Source organism: Pimephales promelas, chromosome 22 (assembly GCF_988280905.1).
Source record: "Pimephales promelas chromosome 22, fPimPro1.hap1.1, whole genome shotgun sequence".
Classification (NCBI taxonomy): Eukaryota; Metazoa; Chordata; class Actinopteri; order Cypriniformes; family Leuciscidae; genus Pimephales; species Pimephales promelas.
In genome coordinates, this window is record NC_142790.1 from 2,229,455 (window position 1) to 2,253,532 (window position 24,078).

Sequence of the window (24,078 nt, forward strand, 5' to 3'; positions counted from 1 at the left end):
ATAACAATGTCCTAACAACCACCTTAGCAATGATCTAAAAATGTGATAGCAAACACCCAGTTCATTTTAGCAAGAACATAGCAACGACCTGGCAAATACCCAAAACACCTTAACAACCACATAACAACGCCCTGGCAACCAATCAGAACACATTAGCATCTACATAATGTAGCAATTGTCTGGAAACCACACAAAACACCTTGGCAACCATCTAAAATTGTCAACTGAACACCTTATCTACCATCTAAAAATGTCTTAGCAACCATCCAGAGCACAAGAGCAACCACATAGCAATGCCCTAGTAACCACCCAGCAACCACATAGCAACGGCCAGGCAACCACCCAGAACACCTTATCATCTACTTAGCAATGTCATAACCCACAATACCTTACCAACCATCTATAAATACTGAATCAAACATCCAGAGCACATTGACAACCATATAACAATGTCCTATAGCAACCACCCAGAAAACCTTAGCAACCATAAAAAAAATGTCCTAGCAACAATCCAAAACACCTTAGCAACTATATAGCAATGATCTGGCAACCCAGAACACTTTAGCATCCACACAGCAACCTCCTAGCAACCACCAAAAACACATAGGAATGGCCTGGCAGCCACCTTAGCAACCACATTCCGAATTTCTGGAAATCACCCAGAACCATCTATAAATGGCCTTCCAACCACCTAGAGTACATTAGCAACGACATAGCAACGCCCTGGCAACCACCTAAACACCTTAGCAACCATATGACAATGACTTGGTAACCACCCAGAACACCATTACATCCATATAGCAATGTCCTAACAACCACCTTAGCAATGATCTAAAAATGTGATAGCAAACACCCATTTCATTTTAGCAAAAACATAGCAACGACCTGACAAATACCCAAAATACCTTAACAACCACATAACAACGCACTGGCAACCAATCAGAACACATTAGCATCTACATAATGTAGCAATTGTCTGGAAACCACACAAAACACCTTGGCAACCATCTAAAATTGTCAACTGAACACCTTATCTACCATCTAAAAATGTCTTAGCAACCATCCAGAGCACAAGAGCAACCACATAGCAATGCCCTAGTAACCACCCAGCAACCACATAGCAACACCCTGGCAACCACCCAGAACACCTTATCATCTACATAGCAATGTCATAACCCACAATACCTTACCAACCATCTATAAATACTGAAGCAAACATCCAGAGCACATTAACAACCACATAACAATGTCATATAGCAACCACCCAGAAAACCTTAGCAACCATAAAAAAATGTCCTAGCGACAATCCAGAAGACCTTGGCAAACACATATGCCCTGGCAACTAAAAACAACATAGCAACGCCCTGGTAACCAACCAGAACACCTTATCAACCATCTAAACATTTTCTAGCAACCATGCAGAACACAACAGCAACTATATAACCCTAGAAACCACCGCCCTGGCAACAAACCAGAACCCCTTAGCATCTACATAGTAATTTCTAGCAACAATCCACAACACCTTAGCAAACAATCACATAACAATGTCCTATATCAACCACCCGGAAAACCTTAGCAACCATCAAAAAATGCCCTAGCAATAATCCAGAACACCTTGGCAAACACACATGCCCTGGCAACTACCTTAAAAACAACATAGCAACACCCTGGCAACCAACAATCACATAGCAATGTCCTAGCAACCACCCAGAACACTTTAGCATGGTATATTTAAAAAAAAAGCATGGTTTACCATGTTACAAAAACATACAACAAAACCCTGCTAGTTAGTTATCAAGCAAAAATATCTAATAAAATATTATGATATATATTATTATATTAAATAGTAGCCTATATTATATTATAAAATATAAAATATCTAAAAAAAATAAATAAATAAAAATTCACCCTAACCTGAGACATGTTTTTTTGTATGCCATTCACACACACACTGCGACTGACTTCATCATAAAGTGTGCTCTCCAGTTTCCAGAGCACAAAAGTACAGTTTAATGGGCCATCACTAAGCATCTCTCCCCTCTGCTCCTCTGACAGCCATGAGTAATGAGCAGCTAAACACCTGCCGGCTTCAAAACACACACACACACACACCAGCCACGGCCAGACACACACACACATTTGTTTTCATATCAGGGAGGGACCTCCCATACACTTCTGCAGTTTAAACGAAACAAATTATAATTGCTACACCCTTCCCCTAAAGCTTCTGGCATTCCTTCTATGAGACGCAAGACATTTGCCATGTTCAGAATAGCATATTACCATATCATTCATACTATTTTTGAAATATGTAGTTGGCACACTCCGTGTCTCACCATCTGATTGAACTGTCAATAGTTTATTTTTTTACACAAAACGTAAGGCAAATAATAGCATTTATTCTCAAGATGATAACTGGAGAATCTTTAGCATTGGTAGTATATGCATTTTTCTTAAAATAACATGCAAATTAGAAAACAAACTACAACCATATATGTTTCTCACTCTGCACAATATTCTAGTATTCTTTTCTGAACCTATTCCCCCTTTGTGTAGCTATTTTCTACACTGGGACCATGAGTATGGGACTTGGACAGTTATTTATTTATGGATTCATTTTTATTATGGGTTATGTTGGTTCCCACAAGCTTAGACAAAGGACCATGCATACACACATACTCCAATTACTCCTTCAGCACAGATTTGACCCAATCAAGACATGGTACAGGAGTAACCGCAGCTGTCACTGTAGGAGGCAATCGAGCTTTAATGCTCAACAAAACGCTAGTTTACCCGAAGGACCGTGCTATTATACTCAACAGCCCACATCTTCAGCTGAATAATGCCATCTCCTCAATCACCCCCTTCATCTCTGTCACCAGTGCTGTCAAATCTAACATTTCACCGCACAAAGCAATACATTACAGTGGCTGTTTACACTACTGAGACGTGACATGGGGCGCCCGTGTCTAATGCAAAACATTTTATGTATTGCATTCCCAAAACAATGTGTCATGTGATGAAATGAGTTTGTAGTTGTTTATCAAAAAAATAAAGGTTTGTGACCTTTCATGTGCAAATATGCATTTGATAATGCGGGCCATGGATGAACCCCCAAAACAATTGGGGCTTTTAATTGAATGCATTAATTTATTGTGATTAATTCATTTATTTAAAACTATTTTATTAAAATCATTCATTTCAAAACACTTAAACACAGAGCATTCGTTAATGAATTTGTTTAGTGTGATTATTTTATTTTAAAGCATGTATTTTATTTAAAAATCAAGAGGTGAATGCATGTTTATAGTGTATTTAATTATTTAAAATGGTTTATTTATTTCAATTATCTAAAAAAAATTTTTTTAAATTTTCTAAAAATTTAGAAAATTTATGTATTTTAAATCAGTTATTTTATTTAAATTATTTTTTATTATTAAAGAAACAGAAAGTAAAAAATAGGTATTTTTATTTTTTAAATCATTTATTTTATTTACATTAGTTTATTAAAAAAGTCAGTGTAAAAAAAGTATGTTAATACAATCAAAAAGACAATAATAACATATGCACATTTTCTAATTTTCAACTATTTTATGCGATGATAATTTCTAATGAAGCAATTCATCCAGAGCACATTAACAACCACATAATAATGTCCTATAGCAACCACCCAGAAAACCTTAGCAACCATAAAAAAAAATTTCTTAGCAACAATCCAAAACACCTCAGCAACTGTATAGCAATGATCTGGCAACCCAGAACACTTTAGCATCCACACAGCAATCTCCTAGCAACCACGCAAAACACATAGCAATGGCTTGGCAGCCACCTTAGCAACCACATTCCAAATTCCTGGCAATCATCCAAAACACCTTAGCAACCATCTAAAATTGTCCACAGAACACCTTATCTACCATCTAAAAATGTCTTAGCAACCATCCAGAGCACAAGAGCAACCACATAGCAATGCCCTAGTAACCACCCAGAAACCACATGGCAACGCCCTGACAACCACCCAAAACACCTTATCATCTACATAGCAATGTCATAACCCACAACACCTTAGCAACCATCTCGCAAACATCCAGAGCACATTAACAACCACATAACAATATCCCAGAAAACCTTAGCAACCATCAAAAAATGTCCTAGCAACAACCTTGGCAAACACATATGCCCTGGCAACTACCCAGAATGCCTTAAAAACAACATAGCAACACCCTGGCAACCAAGCAGAACACCTTATCAACCATCTAAACATTTGCACATTTTCTAATTTCAACTATTTTATGCGGTGATGATTTCGTATGAATTCGTACATAAATCGCACACAATTTTTGTATAAAGTAAGTATGAAGGTCCATCCCTAAATGTAACGGCTTTTCTAAAAAGAGAGCAATTCAAGCTTAAACTTGTCAGCCCTAAAAATAATACATTTCTAAACAAAATTATTGACCAGAATTGGCGAAGCTTTAATGAACTAGTTTTTTTATATTTGATAGATTCACTGCTGTCAGTGCGATGGTTTATATTCTAATACCTCGAGCTGTATTGATTTACAGAACAGTAATGCACTACATGGCTCCAGGAGACTGACATTATTGTGTCTAAAAGACGAGAGGTCTGATGATACGGTTGTAGACGTACAGATAGACCTTAACCCTGATGCTCGAAACAACAGGATATTGGTTTGTTATAAAGGCCAATTTGGAGACATTAAGATTGGCAATGGATGGAACGAGGTAATGCTCATAGGTAAGACTGGCAAGAGTTGAGTTCACAAACACTTCAAGACTTGCTTTATGCAGCTATTACATTAGACGACCAAATTCATTAAGTAGGGTCAGACCAAACGGAGTCAGTTCAGTATAATGGACCTCTCTCCATAACCACTGTCAATCTGAGAGAGTGAAGCGAGATCGTGTCAAGACATTCCTATGAAAACATATCCAAGTGACAATTTGCCACAAAAAGTAAATAAAAAACAATAAAAAAATAATAACAAATATAGCTGCAGGCTACGATAAAGGGCATGAACAGCAGTGCAGAGCCAGAAGACATTAAAAAATCATATAGGTTCAGAAGTATGGGTGGGGCAAAATATTGATAAGGCGACATACACAATACAAGAATCTATATGCTGGCTCCAAATATTGATATTTTAATAATAACATGCTTAATAGGTACTCTAAATTGATTTCCTTGCTCCCAACGTCACTACTTCATGTTCCTCGCTCGAGGTGGCGCTCAACATGTGTATGAGGCAACATACGTTAACTAGCTTAAGAAAAATAGTTTTTATAGCGGGATGGCGGACAGCAGTGGGAGAAAAGTAATAAATACCCCAACCACGTTTACGTTCATATTTTCATTAACATAATGCATTTACAAAAATAAATAAATAAATATATATTTTACATTCCCATTATTTTCTTCTGCAATTTTCATTAGGTTGTATTTCACACATGACATTCACCTACACTCTAAAAAATGCTGGGTTGTTTAAACCCAAATTTGGGTCAAATATGGACAAACCCAAATGTTGGGTTAAAAAATGTAATTTCAAATTTTAACCCAACTTCAACTTTCACTTTGAACTGTAATTTTTTTATGACATTTTTAAACCAACATTTGGGTTTGTCCATATTTGACCCAAATTTGGGTTGAAACAACCCAACTTTTTTTCTTTTTAGAGAAATGGAATGCCATTTCCTTTCTGGAAATGGTACAGAAATATAGGCACTACAGAAAATACAACCTTGGCTTTTCTCTGGTGCACCTTCCATTTTAAATGGCCCTTCAGTGCAAAAGCCAGAGCCGTACAGCTCCTCAGGCAAGGCCCCAGTCAGCCGCATGTCATTTTAATATCTTCTTGTTAGGGTGGAGAAGAAGAAAAAGCTGGATCTGTTCACTCTTGTGTTCTAGTGGCAAGTCGAGGTTGTTCACTCAAGGGCAAAGGGAGGCAGAAATCACAGCCAGCCATGAAAGAAGACTGGTAATACCTAATTAGGAAGAGAGAGACAAAACGAACGAGGAAAAGTGCAGGAGCATCAAGTGCCTCTCCAAATTTCCCCAGCCTTTAGTGCTTAGCCCATGTTAATGGGAACATCATTATTATATGCCCGAGTCGCTACACCATCGCCGTTGCCCGGACGACAAACTCTGTTGTTTATGCCGATGTTATGTGCCAAAGCTCGGCGATTAAGCCGATCCCTGCGGACCTCATTATCCCTGACCTCCAACGCCACACTGCCATTCCCCTGTCAAACCAGCTTTGGAGAAGGTGCAAAAACGATGGCGCTTTTTAACGACGAAATGAAGATATCCCAGTCTCGAGGCAACTCCGTGGCACACTTTAAAACAAGATTTAGGCTAGATGAACACTTTGAATCAGTTGGGTTGTTCCTCATGAAATAAGAAAAAAAATGGTGCATCCAAGCATCGATATTTATGTGGTTTTACATAAATTAAAGGAGTAGTTCACTTTTGAAAAAATACTTTTGCTGATAATTTAAGCACCCCCCATGTCATCCAAGATGTCCACGTCTTTCTTTCTTCAGTCGAAAAGAAATGAAGGTTTTTGATGAAAACCTTCCAGGATTTTCTCCATATAATGGACTTCAATGGGAACCAAACGGTTCAAGGTTTCAGTGCAAACTGTTCAAAGGGCTTTAAACGATTCCAGATGATGAATAAGGGTCTTATCAAGCCAAATGATCGCTCATTTAATAAATAAATGTCAAAGTTTAAGTTTTATAAGCTCAAATGCTCGCCTTGCTCTGTTCTGTGATGAGCATTCGTGACCCTCCTGTTCGAACTCGTTCATCAAAATGAACAAATCTTTTTCCGAGTCATTTGGTTCATTCAATGAACGAAAAGAACGAATTGACTAGGAAAACGATTTGTTTATTTTGATGAACGCGTTTGAACAGGAGAGTCACGAACGCGCATCACAGAACAGAGCAAGGCGAGCATTTGAGCTTATAAAACTTAAACTTTGTTATTTATTTAATAAATGAGCGATCGTTTCGCTTGATAAGACCCTTATTCATCGTTTGGTGTCGTTTAAAGCCCTTTGAAGTCCACAATATGGAGAAAAATCCTGGAATGTTTTCATCCAAAACCTTAATTTCTTTTCGACTGAAGAAAGAAAGACATGGACATCTTGGATGACATGGGGGTGAGTAAATTATCAGCAAAAGTTTTTTTCAAAAGTGAACTACTCCTTTAATATCAAATTGCATTGCATTAAATTTAAATCTTGGTGCTACAGTGAGTGTCCTGCTAACTGTGACGGCATTTGATCAATGTGTTTCAGGGAGATTTCAATCGAAAAGTTATTTTGCACATTCTCTGCGTATGTGTAAATGCATGCACATACAAATATGCAACTTTAACCATTTAACAGGGCTCCCAAGCGGCATATTAAATTGAAGCGATATTGGTAATAAAACAATCCCAAGGAAAACAGAATTAGACTTGTATCTCCAGAAGGAAACACTAATGTTTGCAGCAGCAAAATGAGAGAGCCATGAAACATATTCAGCTTTATAGGACATTTGTTGCCAGGGACAATAGTCAAATATACAGTTTTGTGGTCTTTGTGGACAACAACATTTGACTTTTGACTATGACTGACTGATTACAATCATGTATTCCAGAGAACAGTGTAATAAAGGTGGTTGAATAAATATAAGAAAAAAATCAATCACAATTCAGGGTCTAAATAAATGCATGCAAGTTAAAGTTAAGTTGCTAAAGTTGAATGTGATGGCTACTCTGTGGTCATTAGGTCCAACGTTTGGACTGCATATAGTTGCAGAACAGTCACAGAAGATGATTTTAATATTTCATAAGGCACACACACCCATCTCTCTCATTTGGGGTCTCAACTCTATAACTCTGTCCTGACAACTGCTTCATATTTAACCGTTTAATGCTCTTCATTCATCATCATGCAAAATCTGTGTGTGTTTAAAATCAGCTGATAATAACAAGTATTCGATTTTACAATTGCTTTTTATTAATTACAAATGTTAAAAAATTGATGTATCCCAGCCCGTTCTCAATCCAAGGCGTCATATGCTGACGCTTTTGCCAATGCGTAGACATCCAACACACATGGCACCCTTTAGCATCAATATGAGATGCAGATATATATGGGGCAGAAGGCGCCTCCTAGTGGTCTAACCCTAACCCTACCCCAGACCTAAACCTACCCATAACCGAAGCATATTATATTGACGCTAAAGGGTGCCATGTGCGTTGGATGTATACACATTGGCAAAAGCATCACTATATGATGCCTTGGGATGAGAATGCGTTGTGTATCCACTGTTAGTCGAGTAGGCATTTTGTGTTGGGAAGAGTGTGTATATTTTTTAGTTTGTCTCTAGAAAAAAAAAGGAAAAAGATAAATTAGTTAATTGGGTTAGATCATAGTATCACCCTATACAACATGTACAATACTGTCTGTGTGACCTCAGAAAGCGGAGGCAATCCATGACATAAACACAAGACAGAAGCTCCCACAGGAGTAATGTGCCAGTGTGTGTGTGACCTAGATATGCCACCTCACAATGCATACTCAATGGGACAGTCTGATCACACACACACAAACGGCCTCGGGCAAGACAGTTGGAGGAAGGTTTGCTTACCTCTAAATCACATTTTAATGATAGACCATGCCTGGTGCCTCTAAAAACACACACCATGCAACTATGAAACAATATTTTGTGCCTATGAAACGTGTTCATGTGTTTAGAGCGTATAAGCACACGAAAACAGCAACAGCACAAATGTTTATATGAACAAAGAAAAGCTGTACTAGCACAGTAGTGATGGCGTGCATGCATGCTGTTTCCTCTCCTTCATACAACCTTGTGCAATCACCGAACCATCAGGGTCTTTATTTTTGTCTTTTTTTCCCTCGCTTCTGTCTTGTACTTTCCAGCCTGTTCTTTACATTGTCTCCCTAGTGCCAAAGAAATGCCCAATTACAACCTCCTGAAGACAAACGAGTTGAACAACTACCACTTAAGACATCATTACCCAGTGAACAACAGAACAGAGGAGGGAAAACGAAAGGAATCTGTCATTTACCACAGAATCGAAAACATGTACTTGACAGGAAAGATTGAATGGTGAATTTGATCGCAATTGCCTTCCTTTGAAAGAAATTATACACATATTCCACTCTGGTATCAAATCATCAATGTGAAAGATTGTTTCCTTCTTTAATCATTTTTCATAACACACGGTACTAAAAAATGGTGTGTGTGTGAGAGAGAGAGAGACAGAGAGAGAGAGAGAGAGAGAGACTATAGGTGAATGCAAAATAAAATGTGGACAAGTAAAATAGTGAGAAATATTATTTTAATCATTACATCACACACTGCACATTTACTTGTCTAAACTAAACCAACCAAACAAACAAACAAACTTATAATGTATGAGGCTAACTAATTGTATGGTTATCGAGGGTGGCCTTAAGTCAGTGTTTCCCAGGCACACTATTGGGACAAATTATCGTCTCCATTATCTGACACATCTATTTCAAGTCTTGGAGTCTCTACTAATAGCTGATGTGTTTGTGCTTGATTAGGGAGATTTAGAAAAGGTGTACTCTTGGAAGCACTGCTTTAGGTTGACCTGAACCCTAAATATTGCCTTAAAGCAGCACTTCGCAAGATTTCAGTCTTTGTCAAACTGTGACCCCTAGAGTACTTGAAGTGTCGTAAATAGCATTCACGCAAAGATGTCTCTGCACTCACGGCCTGATCCCCTCCCCCTGTATACTGGTACCTTTTCAGTAGGATTAAACCCTGAAGAACCATATTGCCATTGGTTTACCCCTTGCCTGTCACACTCTTTAAGGCAGGGATCCTGCAAATTCCAGCAGAGTTTACTGTAGCTCCAACCCTAATTAACCATACCTAAAGCAGCTAATCAAGGTCTTCAGGATTACTAGAAACGTCCAAGCAAGTGTGTTGGAGCTAAATACAGGAGTAGGATCAGACAACCATACTTTACAAACCGTCTCCTAACCTTTTCTCATCCATTGCGAGTCCATTTCTTATCACTGTGATACAAGGTCTTCATGGGGTGATAGGTTTGTCATGTTCTGCCATTTGAGCTCTTTTAACCTTGTGATAGAATGAATGTTACTCTAACCCCCGCTTCTTCCCAGTGCTGACATGTGCTGAGGCTAAGCAAGGCTCCCTTGGTGTCATGTCACTCTCGCTATTGAAACTCTTAGTTGTGGAACAGATGCCCCCATCTTTATTCTCTCTTAAACCTGTGGCTCTAGCGTGAGTCTGGAGGCGGGTGGTAAAGCTTCAGAGAGAACAGTCAGCAGTCTTTGTGCCAAGTGTGAGGCCTCTTGCCAAATTGTCAGCAGATATCATCCCTCGATCGGTACCAAGTGGAAAATTTGGCTATTCCTGTAGCCAACAGTACCTTCTTCAAGGTAGCTGATTATAGAGCAGGGGGAGGGTTGTGCTTTTGGACAGAACCCCAAATTTAGTTCCAGAGAAAAGTTACTTTCCATGGTTGCAGCCTTGATTTGTAGAACAATGTTAGTCCGGCCGAGGCATCTTCAATATTCATTACAGACAAATGATGATCCCGTCCGAGCCCTCATTCTCATCCGCCCAATTCATATTTTCCCCCAAAAGACGGCAGCCCTGTTTTAAATCTAGATTGTCTCTGTGAGGAAATCCTTGCATTCAAGATATGTTATATCTGTTTTTGTATTATTATCACCGTGAACCTGCTTTGATCCAATCTGTATTGTAAAAAGTGCTCTATAAATAAAGGTGACTTGACTTGACTTGCAAAGTGATGGATATCAAAAGTGATGTAACTTTTCTTAGAACTGTTGGCAAGTTTTGGGAAAGTACCAAACCCAAACACATTCCACCACAGTAACAGCAAATAAGATCTTCAAATGGAAGTCCATCTATTCCCGGAGATCAGTCTTGATGTCTTGTTGTTGCTGAGATTGTCAATGTAGTTCTGTTGAGCCGGTCTCAGTTGAAGGTCATGTTACATGTCAGTTCTCTGCAGCATGTAAACTGGAGTAGACACAGCATGACTGTGCAACCCTATTGGATTAGTTGTCTGAAGGTTATTATTGCTAAGACAGGTTTACATGGTCAAACTTTAGGCCCTATTCTTGAAAAAAATGTTTAACATCCAATGATGTCTCCTGAGTTCCTGACAGAAGCCCCATTTACATTTTCTTCTAAAACTAGTTCAGGTCATCCTATACCTCTTGCTTGGCTTATTCAAACCAACAAAAGACCACAGAACAAATGAACAAGCTAATTACAATGTGCCAATAAGAACTTCAGTGAGGTTGTTTTTTTCAGTATGTAATAATAATCCATTTGAGATCTACCTCATAATATGGTGACATCATGTACATAAAACATCTACATACTCCAGAGATAGACTCCATCTCTTTCACAACCCAATAGTACTATATGTTCCTTGAGACAAAACAACTTAGGTAACTTTCTATTTTCCACATCCAAATCGCACAGGCAAAGCATTTATCGAAATCTGAAGGAAAAAAGCTCAACCTCTACATTTCTTTTAGTTTCGATTTACAAACGAATTAATTTATTTGCACTAGTGAGTGCAGATCTCTTTCGAAATGCTTTAGACAATTCTGGCACATCCAACGTCTTTTCATTATGTTCTGTATCATTCCTTCATCAACAACCTCTGACACTGCATCTGCTCATCATCTAGCTCCTCTCCGGACATTATTCCCTGTGCTGTTTTGTTAGTCTATGACTCACTCTCGGCGTCTCATTTCCATTACCATAACTGGGCTGTTTCCCGGCCACTTAATTTACATTATCTACATAATTATTTCCCTCACCTCATCTTACTTGTTCAACTCCTCCACATTCATATCAACTTCCTCACCACGGCTCAGGGTCTGAGGTCACTACTCTCTGTGCTTTCATTCTGAGGTTGTGTAATTGCAATGCAATGCGATTGTCATTTTCCTCTTGAAGTAGACAAGATACCTGCTTATGACGCACGTCGCGACATTGGAAACATTGAATGTGCTCGGTTCCCAGAACTCTCCTCGTAATTATACCCGCTAAGAAATACACATGCAAGTCTTGTGAATGAAAGGACATGTTTAAGTGCAGCAGTTTTGTATCTCACTAATGGAGTCTTTTTGACAGTGCTTGCAATCTCCCATGAAATGTTATGCCATCCATCAAAAGTTGAGAGTGCAATGACATTTTATTGGCACTTCACATGCATAACTCAAGATAAACAACCTCCCTCATTTGTTGGCCTTCCATTCCCATGAATGTATCTCACACTCCTCGGCCACTTGCTCATCCGCCTAAATTGTTAAATGGGTAGTTTTATCGGACTTGTTATCAGAGTCTGCAAGATGAAACTGTAATAATTTGTTCTTTCTGTCTTCATCTCAGAGTGTCTCCGGATTTGTGCCTCCATTTGTCTGAAAAAAGTGCTCTTCACAAGCTGTTTTTGTGGCCTTGTTAAGATTACGATCAGTCTGAGGGATGGAATTCAAAAAGCAAAAAGTGGTAGTGCTTTCACTCTGATCAAGTGATTCTGACAGGCTACAAGAAAAGACAAGAGCTCTTAGAAACACAGAAGTCTGTTGATCAGAGAAATAATTGCTTCTTTTTCAAACCTGAGCGTGAAAATGTCTGAACAAACCCTGCTATATTCAAGCCCTGCCTTTCTGACAAAGACTTGAGTTCTGGTTTAAAGACGCACTGGTTTTGGGTTTCAACTTTGCCCAGATTTCAAATTCGATTACCTACTTCATGACCCCTCCCCGATACCTTATCCGACCCTACGGAGCCGAAAACCGGATGCAAGGACACGATAGATACAAATGCAATTACCCCTGGTGGTTCAGTGATGGACAGCAAGCGGTGTCTAATCGGGAAAGATTTGAACAGACGGGGTGGAAAGTTGGCCTCTCGTGGACATCCATCCGTCAAACCTTCCTGTGTAATCTAATCCCTGATCACACGGTTAAATTCGAATTTCACAATGGACAATGGTGGGTAATCACACCAAGCATGGCATAATTCACACTTAATACAAGTTCCATTCATATTAATGGAGATCTCTGCTATACCAATTACTTTATTTATTTTATTGGGTCTCTGAGAGCTCGTCTACCCCCGGTGCACCCCGCTGTGAGATGAGCCTGTTTGATTGGCAGGTGGATAATGGAATGGTGGAATAGAGGTGAGAATATCTCCCCCCGTGACCCCTGAAGGAAGCCTGTCGATGAATCAGTTCAGACCACCACGGCGAGGACTATTTTAAGAGAGATGATATTTACACAGCCCCATGTTAAGCCTACAGAGGGACAATCTCACTTCTTTTGTTTTAATTTCTTTTCATTTCAGGAGGTCATGACACAAACAATACCTCTGTCATTTAGAGTCGACAGATGGGCGATACCACCCAGGGTGATGCCATTTTGACAAGTGATCACTTTGCAATATCTCAAGTCCTCTGTGTTTCAATTCCTGTTCACTGTCACACTCCTTAAAGGTGAGATTGTTTTTTTTTTTTCTGTTGCAGGGAAATATTGGTGGACAGCTTGTTGTGCAATATATAACGGTGACTAACAAAAGACAACTAACAACAAACTAACAATTCTAGAGAGAAATTGGTTATCACGCAGCATCACACATCTGACACGCTTAGATCCGCGCGTTCACACCAGACGCGAATAGCGCCTCAAATTTGCGTCTACCGCATCTACTTTGACGCTTGACCACTTTGTGTTAATTCGCGCTAATTCGCGTTAATTCACGCGCCAGTCAAAAGTTGTACATTTCGCTTCAAACTATTGTTTTTACGCACGTCAGTTTCACTCTTGACGCGCACGTCAGAATAACATGATATGGAACAAATAACATTCAATACAAAATGAACATGTCTCGTATATTGAAATAAAGTTTTAAGTGATAAAATATTTGCTTTGTTGTGCATTAGAACCACACCAGGCATTTAGTCATATTACAAAATATTTTATTGAAGCATCTAGATACTTCACCACATGACAGCAGCAGGCTCCTGATTGGTTAACGTGGTGCGAATTGACACCAAAGTTCAGATTTTTCAACTCGTAGACGCGTGAATGCACAAATAGCAAAACTAAATCATTTGTGCGTAACGCGCTTAACGCGCTAGACGCTCAATTCACGACATGGCGTATTCGCGTTTACCGCGCCGCGCTATACGCCTCATTCGCGCCGCAGGAATTTTTTACACGCGTAACGCGTCTTTGCATTGATTTAACATTGAAATCATTCGGGCCTGACGCGTGGTGAACACGCCATAAGACAATTCAGATATATACACAACATAAATAAATTTTATAACTGCATCTGCAACAAAATTTCGCAAATGCACAAGAAAGACTAATTTACACGCTAGTCAGAATCTGCAAGTCATGTTCTTTCTGGATCACAAAAATAACAACTATAGCAACAAGACAATATTGTATTACAGCAGCATAAGCATAATGTTATGTTAGCAGTACAGGTTCTGGCGAGGACAGTTTTGTGTGTTTTTGTTCATTTGTGATGTTTAAAAAACTGTTACTTGGTTTATTTAGCACTTTATCATCTACAATGTTATTTAAACTACCGTCAACTTAGAACTAATGTCAACTTAAATTACTCTGCATTTTAAATAATCAATCTGACATGAAGTATTGACTGAATTAAAATCATTTTCGTCAAAAGGGAACAATTTACGACTATGTAGATAAACAACTAAAGATATAACAACCACTTTCCACAGCTAACATCTATCAAAGTTTCAGTGATTACATACAGGCACGCTTTGTTTATCTGTTACTATGGTTGATTATGGTGAATATAGCCGGCGTGCAGTTCTCCAGTGTTTCCATAATTACCTCTTCGTGGTAAAGTGTTTACGTTAAGCTAATGAGCGACAACGTACTCCTTTGGAACAATTTGAGGGATCTGGCCATGCAAATGGAAATGCACATAAAGCGCCTACATCATGCATTTCTGTTAGAGCTACCAGTACCCACAATTCTCCACAGCAACATGCTCACTCAACAAGGAAAAATAACAACGATGGTTGGGGGAAAGGCATCTGTGCTCTTCCCCCTTCGGACACCTTGACGTCCCCAAGGCCCCGCTGTCACTCCAGGCTGAAGGTTTTCCTCTCGGGATGGATGTGTTGGGAGTTCAGGATGGTGCAACATAGGTCAGTGAAGGGGGATGGGGAAGGGTCTGTAGATGGGCTAATTCAATGTGAGAGGGCAATTACATCTTATTAATAGAGTCCACTAATGCGCGTCTACCCCTGAGCCAAAACTGGCGTGACCAGTCGCGTGAAAACAGGAATCGTTAAAAAGCTCCTCCTCCACGTGCCCCAGTTCACTCCGCTGCACTCGTTTGTGTCGTTTACTTCTGCTTCCATCCCTTATTCCTCCACTCTTCCAGCAAACATTACTGAGCCCATATTCCTCACGGCCAATGAACACAACCGCCCCCCATTGACGAATAAAGGAATAGTTAATATAATATTCATTTCTTTATCACTTAATATTCACCTAAAAATGATCATTCCACAGGGTCTGGAGCAACATGGTGCAGTATGCTAACACAGCCTGGGGTGAGGTGTGGACATCTCAGGCCGTATATGGTTAGGAGCTGATGTTAAAAGGCCATGTCAAAGAGAATGCCAGCCAGACACGTTTATGGTTCACGTATGATAATGCTTGTAAGACGAGTGGCGTACCCCGTTTCAGGTCATTTGTTAAATGCTTGCATGCATGTCGAAGTTCATAGTTGATGACCTATTCATTCAATACATACACAGTCTGGCATGACATCTATGACACCCTGGAGATATACAGCCACCTCATGCACCATGTGGTTTGAGGTAAGTCTTATATCAAGCACTGCCATTTAGCTAATAGCATCAAGGATCTTGCTATCAGGGTCTGGGTGGCTGCTATGGTTCCTAGGGTTGGTTAATATATTGGCCAAAGTCAAAAAAGTCCACCCTGCAAATCTTCATGATATGCATATGCAAATCACTTGGTTAATGCATGCATTTATAAATGAAAGACGAATAAAATGCCTTTGGACAAGTGGTTTTTAGACCCATTTGCCTGGTCATTCATTTAGAAGTTTAGTATATCTTGATATGTGATTTCTCTCTCGTTCTCCTTTGATCACCTCGTCTCTCTTTTCTCCTCTTTTCCTCCCTCTATCTGTTCTGATTTTAATGCTCTTCCAATCAGTGTGTCCATTAAGCGCAGAGCTCATCAGTGCACGTTTACTCACGCATGCAGATGAGCTCCAATTGCAGTGTATTGCAAACGCCTCAGAGACCTCCTTGGGTGAGTGTGTGTGTCATACTGAGATGGAAGAGATGAAAAAGAGAAGGGCTACAGTTAAATGGGCCTTGAGAGACTGCAGATGAGTGTGTATTGCTGCAGAAGTGAATCTGTATGCGTGTGAACAAAAAGACACAATGAGAGAGACAGCAAGAAGTGGAGTTGAATGTCAGTAATCCATACTCTCTTGGCAAGGTGCGTGCATGTGTGTGTGTGTGTGTGTGTGCGCAATCTCCTTAGTGATGGGAGTTTCTGATGGCTCTCAGAGGAGGGGTAGATGTAATGAGAGTGAGACAGAACATTTCTGTGCTGAGTGAGCGTGTCCGCCGGGGCCCAGACCTGCGTTTCAGTTCTTAATGAACTTTCACAACCCATCCCACTCGCTCGCTTACACAAACACTAAATGCATATTCTTTTTCACCTCTGACTCCTTTGCTATAGTGCTAATTTTACCTCCTTCCATAATTGTAGGTGGGCTTGTTAAGGCTAGCAGTAGACAATATATTACTATGTCTCCTATTAGGGTTACCTCGACATGCCACTTGTCCTACACTACAAATTTGCAGATTGTCAATGAAAAATCCATTTTAAGCAACCAAATTGATGATTTTCTCTGGTTGGTTGATTAAAAAAGAAGGAAAAATTCCCATTTGGCCAGAATAATCCCTAAAAAAAAATGACCAAAATTGTCAAATGTTTATGATGTGAATACAGTTGTTTTCAATGCAGATTTTTCATGCCTACATTATGCCAATACTTTTTTCACTTATGACTTCCCTTAGAATCAGAAATGAATGAAATTTGGCATGTATCCTCAGATGGCCTTGACGTCCATGTGTACCAATTTTTGTGAACATTGGATTTTGCATTCACAGGACACTGGCCAATTTATTCATTATGGGCTACGCCTAAAAATGTTAATTAAATGGATAAAATCTGTTATTTAACCAATGAAAATTATTTTGACACATTTTTGTCAAGGTTCTCACCAATTTGCATGCAGGTTGAATGAAACAGCCAAGAAAGACTTGAAAAATTCATCCCATATGTGTCCAGGGATATAAAGAAAAAATCGAACTTATCACAGCGCCACCTTGCGCCAACTCCCACAAAATGGCACACAACCTCTTCTAGAATGAAAATATAATAAATAAAAAGAAAAATCAGCACAAACAAAAGAGTGTTCCAAGAGAAGGGGGTCGTGAAAGAGTGTGATGACGCACAGCTGAAGCTAATTCTGTCTCATCACTAAAGCTGTAAATCCAAAAGAGCGCCTCTCCTTCGGGGGATCCAGTCTACTAAGCAAGGACCAGGTGTTCTCAAGGTCTCAACTCGACATGAGGCTGAACAGCCTGAGTATGATGAGCGCACCACAACCCTGGCTGATCTCCAACAGTGTTCAACATCAGAGCAAGTGCACCGTCCACTTCAGCTCTGAAGCTGACGTGAGGAATTGTGGACGTGCTTGGGGAAGATGGGGTTGAATCAACAGCTAGCATTGATTGTTGAGGAAAGTTCTGAAAAGTGCTACAGTGTGGCAACTTGTTTAATAAACACTTCTTGTTATACTGTTTGAACCACTCTTCACATCCTAATAGAAGTGGTTGAAATAATCGGGGAAAAAAATCGTCCAATCATTGCATTCGGTCCGAACTCAATGATACCATGTCCTACCTGCCTAACAACAAGGTTCATTTCGGAACCGGAGTTCTCCTTTACATTCGACTGCAAGCTTGAATTCATTTCAGAATGTAATGCCTCAAAATTAGAGCCCGACCGATAAAGGATTTTGAAGGCCGATACCGATACAAATATTCCGATATATCGGCCGATATTTTATTTATTTATTTGAAACTGGACATGATAGTCAAAAATTTTGTCATGCTTATTTGAGTTAAGAGAACTGATGGGGATGTTCTTTTAATTGTTATTCAAGCAATGTATGTATCGTGCCCAACTCAACGAGTGTTGCCAACAGGAACGGTGTAGAGTGCCCTCTGGTGGACAAACTATACAACTCCAACACTCATGACATGTTTCAAGCGTGTTTCGTCCATTTTTATCTTATTTTCGAAATATTCATTTATCGGCCATTATAACTGCCGATACCGATAGTTTGGAAAATGCCTAATATCGGCCGATAATATCGGTCTGGCTCTACTCAAAATCATTTCAATAATCGATGGATTGAACCAAGTCTATACTCAAGTTTTTTTGTTTTTTTTTTTGTTTTGTTTTTTGATAATTTGTTATTTTGCTACACGGCAGGAAAGATCTGTCGGAATGTCCATTTTATTGGAACTTTAAAAAAGCAACTCCGACATTGTGGTTGAAATATAACAAGTAATGTGAGATGTACATAACACAGGTTAGCTGATACACTGCTCCAACACCCACTCCTAAACACTGATTAAAATGAATGCTGAAGTCCTCACACTCATAGTTCTAATTAATGAATGAAATTCAGCTCAAAACATAGGCCACGACCTAACATGTGATTATTGCTTAGTAATTGTCCATCACCTTCATTCTACAGGACAAAAGAGTGGTGGAGTGGTGGAGCACAAATCAGCAGGGCACTAAAACCAACCCTTTAGTGCTCCTGAAACATGACCTGGAAACACTTGTCGTTTTTATTGTTCATTACGGCACAGCATGCAACGTACTACGCTGACTAATCCCATTACGCTAATCCACCTCAAAACAACTTATTGTGCAGATAAGACTGTGTGTAATTTATGCAGGATTCAAATGAGCACCAAATCAGAATAATTAATGGAGGCCCTGGCTTAATTAGCCTAGCATTGGCAAACGCTTACGTTCTCAACAAAATGGATGTGCTAGCCGCTATTCCAAAGAGCCCAGAGGGGAGGGAGACCAGGAAAGCACCTTTTTATGATAGCAGCACCCAAAAGTATTCTATCTGTACCTGTCTCGTTCCTCCGGAGGAGATTTGCGTGTAAATGTTAATCCTCCATATGGATGTATTTTCGGAAATCAACCGAGAAAACTCTTTGTAGTCTGAAGTTGGTGTGGAAATTTTGCAAATCTGTCACAGTTGGGGTGACATTTATCTAGGCGACAAAGCTGTTTATGGGAGCACAAAGCTACACAGGGAAGCAGAGTTTGGTAAGTAGCACTGTAGAAAAGTTTCCAATCCAGCAATCACCAATGATAAATTTGGTAATCTATGCACTGATGAATAAAACATTCCCTTACTAAACATAACCTCCATTGAAACTGCCTCAGGCCTCAGTAAATGATAGCGAGACTTGAGGGTCAAGGTAAGGTCTTCTTATTAGTACCAGTGAGTCCCATGTACTCGACATGTTATGCTAACGCTAGTTAAATAAAATGAGCACCTAAGGCTGTTCACCCTACCTGAACATGTCGCCCAGGCCCTTCAGCACGCCTTTCTTGGCTTTGTTCTTGTCTTTCTTGACCTTCTCTCCATGCTCCTTCTTCTTGTCATCTTTGGTGCGTCCTCCATTCATGTGTTTTTCTGTGTTGGAGGGAGGGAGGGTGAGGTCTGCGGCTGTGGAAATGGAGTCACGGCCAGACCGAGAGCTTTCTTCTGTATCTTCTTCCACTGAGATGGTGGAGAAAGTGGGAGAGAGAGATATAAACAGACAGACAAAAAGACGAATGTCTAAATCAGACTATGCAAGTCACTGTAAGCTCTGGAGAAAGAGCAATACTTAGTAGCACAGGGTTGGGTTTGCCAAATAAAACATTTCCACCAAAAACGCCACCCTAGCAACCACTAAAAACATAACATGACCCAAAAACATAATCCATAACACTTAAGCAACCACATAGCAATGCCCTAGCAACTTTCTGGCTAGCCCTGATAAATATTATTTATTGAAAATTAAAAAAAATATATATTGAAAAAAAAAAAAATTTATTTTATTTTTTTTATTTGTTTGGTCTGGCAAGTATTACTGACATTTAAAAAAAAAAAAAAAAAAAGATAAAATTTGATCAAATCAAATTTGATCAAATAAAACAGAGCTAACAAATACGAGCTAATGTAGTGTCCCAATGTAAATAGTCCAACTTCTTTAAAAGGGGTGATGAACTGAGAAATCAAATTTTCCTTGAGCTTTGGACATCTAAGAGGTCATCATATTATAAGAAGATCCTGTAAAGTTTCAGAACTGAAAACATCCTTGTTAGTCCAAAAAAAAGCTTTTATTGACACCAGGCTCAGCAAACGACTCGCTTTTCAAAGTGGGGAACTATGACGTCAAAGACGATAAAACAGAAGATCAACGCCTACTTCAACACGGCCGGTTTAGCCCCGCCCACCGATTCGCGCATTACACTGAGGATTGTCCTAACAAGACTGGATTTGCAGACCGATTAAGAGTAAAGAACGGTGCTGTGCCGTCTATATTGGATCTGACAGGAATGGTGCAACACACGGACTCTGGGTCCAACATGTATGGGCCAATCATTCCAGTCGCCATTTTACAACATTGGACGTTTTCAAAACAATTTCCCCCAAGTGCATCGACGGGTGAGTTGAAACTCATTATAATATGCAAAACTGTTATCCACTTACAGAAGTGGGCGTTTACTTCCAAGTCTTCAGTGCACGACGCCCATAAAAACCCAGCGTTTTTCAGTCTCAAAACTAGGGTAGCCTACAAAATAGCCTATTACTTATTAATGTTGATGTTTTTGAATGCAAAAACCAAGCGAACGTCATAAGTTGACCTCAGACAACAATATAATGAAATTTAAAAAGCCAGTTCATGACCCCTTTAAACATTGGGTTAATGAAACCTTTTAATGAGATCTCGCCTGCAACCATAACAGAGACTCATGAGCATTTCACCCCTCCTGAATGTCTTTTCATTTTATTCCTTAGCTGAGTTTTACCTTCTCAATCTAAAGGAACCCCATTATCTTTTCTTCCCACCACAGTTTGGACATCTTAAGTAAGCAATAGGGACGAGAGGCCGTGCTGTATCGTGAATGAGTCACGGCTGAAGGGCGTTGTTAGGCTCAGTAACCCCTCATTCACGATACAGCACTTGCCTCTTGTACCTTATTGCTTTTATAAAACGGTTACCACACAATAAAAATATTAAAGTAAAAAAAAAATGTATTAGTGCAACTTTCATGAAGTAAAATCACTAAAAGCTTTCCTTCCGCTAAAAAAAAATAGTCCCTGACCGTGAGCAGCAACAACCCTCCAATGTGTAATATGCATGAAAGCTGCAAATAAACACAACTGCAGTGTTGCGCAGTGATATATCGAACCGTCGGGTGAAGCGGTCATGAATCATGAATAAAGCACAGCTATTGACCAATCAGAATCCAGGACTGGAACTAACCATTTTATAATAGTGGTTATCCAGGAGCAGCGCAGCGTTATTCCTCACTGAGCCAATAAAACCAGAGAAAGTGAACTCAGAAGAGGTCCATCTGGTCACGGTATTTGAGGACCACATAGTCACTTTCAACTACTTTTTTTCCACCAACGGTTTCTGAATAAGTTTCTACTGCTGAAGTCGAAGTAGAATATAAAACAACACAAGAGATGCAGTTGCTTTTGTTCTAAGTCAGAGGTTTGCTGATCATTACAGAAAGAATTGCTTTGCTAACAGATTTCTCTTTCATCACGTCACCACACTATTAAGATGTTTACAAAGAGTTCTAATGGGTGCTATTCTCACAGCACTCTTAACATTTGATAGCCCATGCATTTTGTAACACAAATTTTATGGATTCCAGTCAAAGGGACGATGCATTTCATTGATCATATAGTAATGCAAGTAGTTTTGGAAAATCTCTGTGTGGACATTTTATTTTGAAGCATCGTGTGCAATGCTAATTCATTTCCTACCACCTATCTCGGCGATACGTCGCACATCAGTGTAATCATAAGGGGCCGCAGCTGGCTGACATTGCTCATTTCAACAGCCGTCTGATTACAGCTACTGTCTCCATTCCTGATGGTCTGGATGTGATTAATTTGTCACTAATTGTGAGTTTAAAAACGCTCGGAAAAGCAGGAAAAAAATTAGGGGGCACTAAAAGCAAAGTGCTTTTGAATAGAGCGCCGTAATGGCGGAGACAGATGCCTGTGTGATTAGAGCTTATTAATACCCAACAAATCTCTGACGTGAGTGAGAACTTTGATGGCTGGGAGAAAGGCCCTCGAGAAAGCGAGAGACCATCATGGATATTTGTGCATGCCCGTGAGGGGAGGATGGTGGGCACTCGTTCCTTGTGTTTCTGTCATTCTGCCATCTACTGAAATTATATCCAAAAGTATTAGCGCAAGACGAGGGTAGTGTGGTTAGTGTGAGTTATTCTCTTCATTGAGGTTCAGTGGGAGCGCTAGGGTTCTTGATTCAATTTTAAGAGCAAAAGTTCGGACCCCGAGAGCAAAAGTTACCTGGTGTTACTTTAACAGGTTATTTTTATTTTATAAAAATAATTTAAAAAAAATAAAGTATGTTGATGAGCTTTGTAATTTATAAAATTGAAAAATATAATTAAATAATAACTAGGTCAGACATTACTAACCGACTAACTTTGCAACTACTCAACTAAGTCTCGTTAGAGTATTAGTGGACTGTTAGGTTAGGGTTCGGGTTAGTAGATGAAGTTGACATTTACTTGTAAAGTTATTTATAGTCAGTATAATGTCTGTTGAGGAGCATCAGAATAAAGTGTTAGCAGATATTAATCAGAAAGTCTACTAATACTCGAATGAGAGTTAGTTGCAAAGTTACTTATAGTTAGTTGAATGTCTAAAATGGACTATTGAAATATAGTGTTACCTAAAACTAAATCCATAAAATAATCACATGATGGGAACCCTAATACATGAAGCATCTGACAGAACCAGGTTCTACATATATATATATATATATATATATGAAGAGTTCAGATGCAAAAGCCTCTAAATGCCATTTGAAATTTTCTTCTTTAATGATGATTTTTATCAAACTTGTATATTTAAGTTCAGTAATTTCACTTAAATAGCAATGATAATTACCTATTAATTGTTATTTAAGTGAAATTACTGAACTTAAATATATAAGTTTGATAAAAATCATCATTAAAGAAGAAAATTTCAAATGGCATTTAGAGGCTTTTGCATCTGAACTCTTCATATATATATATATATATATATATATATATATATACTGTATATATATATATATATACTGTATATATATATATATATATATATATATATATATATATATATATATATATATATTTTAATAGCAAGGCGATAATAATAACATAAGGTTTGATTGGATATTATTTATCTTTTTTTTTTCTCATCGGCTGCTTATCAGATGGTATCGAAGCTTGTTTCCACCACAGAATAAAACATTTTAAAAGATAATTGTGACTTTTTTAACTCAGAATTGCGAGATATAAACTCAGAATCGCATGTTATAAAGTAAGAAGTGCGAGATATAAACTTAATATATCTCACAATTCGGAGAAAAGATGTCAGAATTGTGAGATATAAACTTGCAACTGTGAGTTATATATATAAAAGTCCAAGTCCAAGGAAAAAAAGGGTATAGTTTTCTGTAGAAGTGGACTTTATATAACTCATAATTCTGACTTTATAACACACAATTGTGACTTTTTTCTTGCTATTGCGAGTTTATATCTCTCAAGAATTGCAT

General features: G+C 38.9%; 1 protein-coding gene across 7 annotated transcripts in view; it reads right to left on the minus strand.

Annotated features, from left to right (window-relative positions):
• The window catches only part of pard3aa (par-3 family cell polarity regulator alpha, a), a 516,002-nt gene that overhangs the window by 130,678 nt on the left and 361,246 nt on the right, over window positions 1-24,078 (minus strand). For all 7 annotated transcript variants that reach the window (XM_089125821.1, XM_089125818.1, XM_089125820.1 and 4 more), the window contains one exon: window positions 19,790-19,997. In XM_089125821.1, coding sequence (XP_088981947.1) covers window positions 19,790-19,997 — 208 coding nt within the window. The remainder of the gene's footprint in view (window positions 1-19,789; window positions 19,998-24,078) is intronic.